The 9,063-nt window shown below is 48.1% G+C and overlaps 1 protein-coding gene across 2 annotated transcripts in view; it reads right to left on the bottom strand.

The window, feature by feature from the left end:
* EPHX2 (epoxide hydrolase 2) overlaps positions 1-9,063 on the bottom strand; it is a 56,817-nt gene that overhangs the window by 16,096 nt on the left and 31,658 nt on the right. For both annotated transcript variants that reach the window (XM_025393771.1, XM_025393772.1), the window contains 3 exons: positions 6,638-6,664; positions 5,063-5,148; positions 2,180-2,291 (listed from right to left, as the gene is read on the bottom strand). In XM_025393771.1, coding sequence (XP_025249556.1) covers positions 2,180-2,291; positions 5,063-5,148; positions 6,638-6,664 — 225 coding nt within the window. The remainder of the gene's footprint in view (positions 1-2,179; positions 2,292-5,062; positions 5,149-6,637; positions 6,665-9,063) is intronic.

Below are 9,063 nucleotides of genomic sequence, written 5' to 3'. Positions count from 1 at the left end.
AATGGTGGCTGCCAGGGCTGGGAGAAGGGGAGATGAGGAATTAGTGTTTAATGGGTACAGAGCTTCAGTTGGGAATATGAAAAAGTTCTGGAGGTGGATGTGGTGATGGCTGCACAACAATGTACATGTGCTTAATGCCACAGAACTGCACACTTACAAATAGGTAACATGGTCAGTTTTACATTACATGTATTTTACCACAATTAAAAGTATTTTAGGCCATGTGCAGTAGCTCACACCTGTAATCCCACCACTTTGGGAGGCCAAGGCATGTGGATCACCTGAACCCAGGCGTTTGAAACCAGCCTGGTTAACATGGTGAAACCCCATCTCTATATATTTACGCCTGTAATCCCAGCACTTTGGGAGGCCGAGGCGGGCAGATCACAAGGTCAGGAGTTCGAGACCAGTCTGGCCAATATGGTGAAACCCTGTCTCTACTGAAAATACAGAAATAAATAAACAAACAAACAAACAAACAAACAAATAAATAAATAAATAAACAAACAAACAACAACCAAAAACAAAAAACTAGTCAGACGTGGTGGCATGCACCTTAGTCCCAGCTACTCGGGAGGCTGAGGCAGGAGAATCGCTTGAACCTAGGAGGTGGAGGTTGCAGTGAACCGAGATTGCGCCACTGTACTTCAGCCTGGGCAACAGAGGGAGACTCCGTCTCAAATAAAATTAAATTTAAAATAAAATAAAAATAAAAAATACACACACAAAAAGTTAGCCAGGTATGGTGGCATGCACCTGTAGTCTCAGCTACTCAGGAGGCTGATATGGGAGGATCATCTGGGCCTGGAGAGCTCGAGGCTGCAGTGAGCTATGATCACACCACTGCACTCCAGCCTGAGTGACACAGCGAGACCCTGTCTCAAAAAAAAAAAAAAAATTTTTTTTTAATGGGCTAAATACCGTACGAGGACACAAGGAGAAGAGGACTACCCACAAACCAAGGAGAGAGGCCTCAAGAGAAACCAACTCTACAAATACCCTGATCTTGAACTTCCAGCCTCTACAACTGTAAGACTATGAACTTCTGTTGTTGAAGCTGCCCAGTCTGTTGAGCTACCTAGCCTTTGTTACGGCAGCCCCAGTAAAGTAATACGCCCTCTACACCACACACCATACCCATAGTCTCACCATCGAGACTGTCTCACACTGATGAAGGACATGGTGCTTTCATTCAGGCCAAAGGAAGCTCGTGGATTCCCACACACCAGGCTGTGGCACAGCAGGGCCCAGGCCTCCCTGCAGGATGCGGCCATGTGGGATGCGATATGTTGAGGTCTCTTCAAAATGCTGCTGGGAGCTTTTGGTGAATGAGTCCGGTTATTGCCTGAATCGCAAAGCTCCTTTCACACAGATGCTGTCTCATTAATGAAAATAATTGTTGGAGAAGAGTTACTCATTGAATCACAACTGGGATGGTTGTGGTCTTGCGGGAAATGGTCCCTCCTAAGAGGATAAGAGGTGGAGGCTGGGAGAGGAATGTGAGAGTGTCTCTCACATTCCTGATTAATTAATTACTTCCATTCCTCTCTCTCTGGAGTGTGCAGGAAACATCTTTTATTCTCTCTGGATAATTCCCGCAAGTGGATGCCCACAGAAGAGGGCAGCTGCAGCGGGGGCACCAGGCCAGGTGACGTTGACTCCTGATGCTGCTCTCAGTGAATTCCAGTTAACGGTGGCAGGGATGCCCCAATACACATATCAGCCACGTCCAGGGGCATCTCTGAAAGGCATCTTCGTGGCACGTATATTAATACCGAGAAACTTCTCAGATTCTTCAGAGCACACGTGGGGCCTGCTGCAGGACTCTTTGACCCTGGTGCCATCATCACTAGCCTTTCAGCCAGAGAACCAGGAGGGGTGGCTCTACCTGAGCACCGAGCCCCCAAAACTCTGCAATTGCAGAGACACTGGAGAAGCCATCCCCCAGGACACAACATCCCCCGGCCCTTCACCACCCGAACACACACAGAAATGTGCCATTGCCTGGGAAGGACCAGCTGGGCACGGCAGCCAGTTTCACCTGAGCCCATTTGTAAAATTGTTTCTGACTAATGCCACATAAAATTAAAGGGGACAGAGATAAAGCAAACGAGAAGGAGATAGGCAGGGGAAAGGCAAACACGAATGCTCCCGTTGTTGCCCTTGGTGCCACACTTACTGGCTCTTGGAAGTAGAGCTGGTAATCGAATACCGGGTTGGCTTTGATACTCTCCAAAGGGGGCACGTTGGGATTTGCCGGTATGAAGGGAGTATTCAAACTGGCCACCGCCCTACAGAAATAAGAGGCAGCAAGATATAGCCCCTGTAAGAAGACAGTCTTACAAAAGCCAGAAAGGACTTTGAAGTTCAAAACTGAAGCTCAGAGTGGGAACATTCTATGCACAAGGTCATACACTAGCAGTGAACGGGAGAATGGGATCAGAACATCAGAACTCAGAATTTTCGATTCCTAGTTCAGTGCTTTTATTTCCCCACTAAACTGCAGTATTTCTCACCAACTTGCCTTAGATACATAGGAACATGCACACACACACACACACACACACACACACTACACATACTATAGCAACCCTGAATAGAATATGGAGACATGAATCTCTCTCTAGTTTTAAAATATGCATTCATTTTCTTCCTCCCTTTATTCACTCATTGTGTCTCCTCTGGATTGAGCATAATTCTATGGTATATACTAGAGGACAGAAAATGTAAAATGAATAAAAATGTCGTTTCTATCCTCAAGGAACTCATTATAATTTAATAAGGAGAAACAGAAAAACACACAATGACCTTATGAGATGACTGTGACATGAGCCATAGAACAGCACAAAATAGCATGGGAGTTGGAAGGAGATAAGAAATTCCTGAACTGGGCGCCATGGAGGACCCTGTGGAAAAGGGTGCATTTGAACTTGGCTTTTCAGAATGGGGAGAGTTGGGGAGGGGAACAAGGCCTGGGAGGAGAACAACATGAGGTAGCCTAAGCAAATTCTAGAAGGGGGCAAAGCTTGCAGCTGTGTTCAATGGAGCACAGAGTCAGAATGGTTAGAAGCCAAGCATGGAATGGGATATGTTGGAAAATAACAACAGAAAGGCAGTAGGGAGCCTAGACATGAAGGGCCCTGAGTCTGAATTTGATGCTGTAAGAACCAAGAAAACCATGAGGGCTTCTCAGAAGAAGGGAGGGTGGATTCGAGTTGCAGTCAGGATGATTAATCCAGCCCTTAGAGACCACGTGGACACAGAGGGAGCAGTCAGGAAGATTAATCAAGCACTGATAGACCATATGGATGCACACAGAGAGGCCAGAAGCCAGGAATCTAGCCAGTAGACCACTGACTTATCACCCGAAGATGGAATAGGATGCTAACAAAAGGAATAGAAAACATGGACGGGCATAGTTATCTCATGCCTGTAATCCCAGCACTTTGGGTGGATCGCTTGAGGCCAGGAGTTCTAGACCAGCCTGGCCAACGTGGTGAAGCCTCGTCTCTACTAAAAATACAAAATTTAGCCAGGCATGTTGGTGCACACCTGTGGTCCCAGCTACTCGGGAGACTGAGGTAGGAGAATCACTTGAACCCAGGAGGCAGAGCTTGCAGCTACACTCCAGCCTGGGCAACAGAGTGAGGCTCTGTCTCAAAAAAAAAAAAAAAAAAAGGAATAGAAAAGGTGGTGAATTTGAGGGGCAAACACAGCTCATTGCTATCTTTCCTTTTGTTCGCTTTAACCAGTATGTCATGCAGTTTGTAGGGTAACTTTTTAGTGAACCCAATTCTTAAGAACCAAGCTCTTATTTCCACTTTGAATGAGAGAGGGGACAAAGAAAGAGAGAGGGAGAAGCTAGAATATGCTATGTACCCACAAGAAATTTTTTAAAAAGCTGGAGAGATGAACACAACAATAGCATGAAAACTTTAACAATATTTTAGGAAACATTTGATTCTTTTTATTCTTTGATATAATCCTATCATTTGAGCCAGGAGAGAATCAGAACAAAGTTTCCTGGTAGTTCCAATCTCAGAAACTTAGCCAAATACAAAATAACTGGGTTAGTTAGGGAAATTCAGATGGGAAATGAGGATGATGTTTCTTTAACTTGCTAAGATCAGAGGCTGAAATGGGAAGTCAGGTTTAACTGCAGCTCACCAGCTCAAACGGCCAGAGACTACAGAGTCTCTGGGCCCAAAACCTGCCATCTGATAGCTCTCACTCAAGCCATGAAATGCTGGTCTAAGAATGATTATGAATGAAATGGTGGGGACCATGACATGCTGGGCTCACTGGACATTTGCACAGCATTTTCTGGTTGTGGAGTCAGGCAGGAGTTACCATTACCACTTGTGGTTGAGAAAGCCCAAGCCTAAGAAGTGCAGTGACGTGTCACACAGCCGATCAGGGCAGATTGAGGGCCACACTTTCTGATTCTCAGTCCAGGACTGAAGACACACCTGTTGTACTCCTCAAGCTCAGCCATTATCCTCCTGCATTCCCACTGGCCACTCGGGCCCTGAATTATCTGTCCCATGGCCTGTAAGTGGAACAGGTGCTGCTTCCTAACACATTAGCTCATTAGGCCTTTTTTTTTTTTTTGAAACGGAGTTTCACTCTTGTTGCCCAGGCTGGAGTGCAATGGCACGATCTCGGCTCACTGCAACCTCCACCTCCCGGGTTCAAGCGATTCTCCTGTCTCAGCCTCCAGAGTAGCTGGGATTACAGGCACCCACCACCATGCCCGGCTACTTTTTGTATTTTTAGTAGAGACGGGGTTTCACCATGTTGACCAGGTTGGTCTCGAACTCCTGACCTCAGATGATCCACCCACCTCAGCTTCCCAAAGTGCTGGGATTACAGGCATGAGCCACCACGCCCGGCTAGGCCCTCTTTTCAATGTGTCACCAGATACTGAAGAGTGAAGACATCACCTTCCCAGATTACCTACTTGTTTTTGAGAAGTTTTCTGGGGTTAAAGATCTGAGGAACAATTCTCACAGGAGCCCAAGTCCAGCCTCCCCCAAATCCTTATTGCCCGAGGCCCAATTACCTCACTCTCTCGGGGTAGAAGAGAGCCATGTACCACACCAGCACACCTCCCCAGTCATGGCCAATGAACACTGCTTGAGAGAGGCCCTAGAGAAGGAAAAAGAAGGGAGGCGAATGTGAGGAGGTTTCTGGAATGGGGTGCTAAGAGGTTCAGCCCTCAGCCAGCCCCTTGACACCAGGGCCTCCTCCCCCGACCCACAGCAGCTCTCCAAATGCCCACCCTTCAAACCTCTCCTCCCTCCACCAGCCACAGACCCTCAACACAAATAGCCAGCCTTTTACATCTGCTTAGGAGACCGAGGCCACAGGCCATGGGTTCCTTCTCCCTCTCTACCTTCTCTCAAATCAAATTTTCCTTCGTTCTTTTCTTCCTTTTTCCTCTCTTCTATCTTAAAAGAACTATAACTTACCTCTTCATGTTCCAAGTACATCTTTTATCAAATGATTATGCTTCTACCCCCCAAAACCCTACTTTTTTTGGAAGCTCTCCTCCCTTAAACAACCATTAAAAGTCCCAAAGCATCTTTAATCTCTCTTTTTCTGCTGCAGGTACTGACAATGACAACGTCAACGCCTCTTCATGGAGCAGCTATAGCCACGTGTCGCTTAACAAAGGAGACACATTCTCAGAAATGTGTCAGGTGCTTTCGTCACAGAGCAAAACCTAGCTAGCAGAGCCTATCCACACCTCCCTCCACACTGACTCCGCCGGCAGCAACCACAGAGTCACTCTCTTAACAATAAGGAGCACCCTTCTAGACAGAAGACTGTACAGAGTCAGGACTGGATGGCCACTCTGGGCCATGCCCTGTTCCCTGTCCCCATCACACACAAGAGTTCCAAACCTAATCCCAGGAAACTGAGAATCCGCAGAGGGCAGGGACCATGATATCCTCACAGTCTCTTCCCTGCCGTGTCAGGCACAGCGCACCGCTGGTGAACCAGAGGTCAGCGTCCTAGATCCTCTCTGACTCCCACATCCAATTAAGAGGCCCTAAGTCCCACAGCTCCACAGTCCTTCCCTGTCCTCCACTGCTGCTGTCCTGGCTGAGCCTGACCCCTCCGTCCATTCTGCGCCGCTGACCTCACTTGGGGAAGGGGAGGCTGTTATACCATGCAGTCTTGGGAGTGGGAAGTGTACTCTGCAAAAGCACATTCTCAGCTCACTACTGCTGATTTGCTTTCATTTGGTATCATCGAGTTTGACATTCCCGACAATGTCAAATGCAAGCAGTAGGTTCTAGGAGTTTCAGAAGGGATGAAAGTTTAAAGAGATGGGAAATATTAGCCTTCGGGGTATTTTCCAAACTTCTCTACCTGATACTCAAGGCTGTCCTCCCTGGTCCCATTCCCTGGAACCTGCCCTTCATTAAAGGACAAAGAAACAAGCTAATCTCCTCCTTGCTCTTTGCCATCTGTTTCTGTGATTTTCTCTGCCCATGTCCACTCTGCCCTCGACTGCCCCCAAATGTGCCCTCCCTGCCCGTGCACCTTTGCTCGAGGCTGACGCCTTTTCTTTAAATACCCAGGTCCCAAAGGAATTCTCCAAAGATATCAGTTCAAAATAATGACTTACCAATTTATCCAGGAAGGTTACCATCTCCTAAGAAAGAAGACACACATAGGCAAAATCAGCAACCGCACCCGCCTGCCTCAGCCTTTATGATGGGCTGAACTGTGTCCTCCCCAAAACTGCTATGTTGAAGTCTTAAGCCCTAGGGCCTCAGAATGGGATTGTTTTTGAAGATACAGCCTTTAAAGGGGTGATTAAGGTAAAATGAGATTATATGGGTGGGCCCTAATCCAACGTGTCTGGAGTCCTTATAAGAAGAGGAGATTAGGCCGGGCACAGTGGCTCAAGGCTGTAATCCCAGCACTTCGGGAGGCCGAGGTGGGCGGATCACAAGGTCAAGAGATCGAGACCATCCTGGCCAACATGGTGAAACCTCACCTCTACTAAAAATACAAAAATTAGCTGGGCGTGGTGGTGCATGCCTATAGTCCCAGATACTCGGGAGGCTGAGGCAGGAGAATCACTTGAACCTGGGAGGCGGAGGTTGCAGTGAGCCGAGATCGCACCAGCCTGGCGACAGAGTGACACTCCATCTCAAAAAACAAACAAACAAACAAACAAACAAAAAAACCCCAAAAATTAGCCAGGCACGGTGGCAGGCGCCTGTAATCCCAGCTCCTCAGGAGGCTGAGGCAGAAGAATCGCTTGAACCCAGGAGGAGGAGGTTGCAGTGAGCCAAGATCGTGCCACCATACTCTAACCTGGGTGATAGATCAAGACTCTGCCTCAAAAAAAAAAAAGAAGAAGAGGAAGAGATTAGGCTGGGCGCAGTGGCTCACACCTATAATCCTAGCACTTTGGAAGGCCGAGGCAGGAGGATCCCTTGAGCCCAGAAGTTGGAGACCAGCCTGGGAAATACAGGGAGACCCCGTCTCATATTTTTTTTTTTTTAAAAAAAGAAAGAAATGAAAAGAGAAGAGGAGGAGATTAGGACACAGACACCCACGAAGGGACGAGCATATGAGGACACAGGAAGAAGGCAGCATCTACAAGTCCAGGAGAGGCCTCAGGAGAACCAACCCTGCTGACACCTTGATTTTGGACTTCCAGCCTCCAAAACTGTGAGAAAACAAACATCTATTTTTGAAGCTGCCTGGTCTGTGACACTTTGTTACAGCAGCCAGGCTGAGTAGTGCAGCCATCCATCATTCAGCAGCCTTCGTGACATCACCCTTCCCTTCCTTCCTAGCATCCTCTCAGGAACCAAGCTGACTCCAAACATGCACAGTGAATTATTCAGTGTACACCAATACATATCCCTAACTATCCCATCACCACTGTAAGACAGCAAGCCTGGGCTCTTCCCTGGAGGGGGATGGAAGACAGCTGCCCTGTAGAGCTTGCCCCCGTGCTGCTGCAGGGGAGCAGTGAGAGGCTCGTTCCATCCCGGGGACAACACATTCCTGCCCCCACCACCCACGGTCCTGACACAGAAACTGGCTTCTTTTGCTGAGCATCATCTTTTGAGGGTTCATTCCTGCTGAAGCTTGCACCAGCACGTCATTCCTCTGTACAACTGAAGAGTGTCCCACTGTAGGGACAGGCCACATTTTATTTATCCATTCATCAGCTGATGGACATGTGGGTTGTCTCCATTTCTGGCTGTTGGGAATAATGCTGCTGTGAACATTTGTATCTGGGTTTTTTTTTGTGGACATATATCATCGATTTTCTTGGGTAAATACCTAGCTGTGGATGTACTCATGATTTTTCAAAGTTGGAACAGGAGGATAGGAGCACCATCTTGTTTGTTTTTGGTAAAAGGACTTTCTTCAAGAGACTAGTTCTCCTAAGTGACCCAATGTGCCTGTCTCAAGAATGGATTTTGATGGAAATAAGCAAGGTCCAGGTTAGAGGACAACAGCAGGATAGGGGCTCCTGGGGTCACTGGTGAGACCTTGGTAGGACTTTGGGGGAGACACTTGGGATCAGGAGCAGCAGAGTGCAAGAGGCAAAGACTGGGAAACTGAGGAAGGAGGAGCAGCCCTGCCTGGAAACGGAACTTTTACTCATGATTGCTTCTGAGATGCCAAAGTCAGCACATGAAGCTGGGGGACACACATGAGGGGGAGGAGCCCCCCCCAGGGATGTGACTCAGAGATGGAGGCTTTTGTAATCCCCGTGTCACCAGCAGCATTACTAGTTCCCCAGCCAACCTGGGGACTGTTTCCTCCCCTGGGCTCCCCCAGCCTTTGCTTTTGCTCCTGAGCTGCATGGAGGTTTGGGACCCAGTCTCTCCTCACCTTGGCCTTGGCCTCCCCTGCCAGTACTGAAGTGAGGGGCCCCTCTACAGGATGGTGCTTACACCCGTCTTAGAGCAGGAACTCCATGCTGGTCACCAGTCTGCAGAGGTCTGGCCTAGGTCTGGCCAACAACGTGTTTACCAGAATAAAGTGACTTTTTTCAATGCTCTAGATGGTGAGGCAATC

Source organism: Theropithecus gelada, chromosome 8, assembly GCF_003255815.1.
Source record: "Theropithecus gelada isolate Dixy chromosome 8, Tgel_1.0, whole genome shotgun sequence".
In the NCBI taxonomy this organism is placed as follows: domain Eukaryota; kingdom Metazoa; phylum Chordata; class Mammalia; order Primates; family Cercopithecidae; genus Theropithecus; species Theropithecus gelada.
The sequence above is the reverse complement of the archived record's forward strand: the minus strand, read 5'-3'. Positions and strand labels throughout refer to the sequence as shown.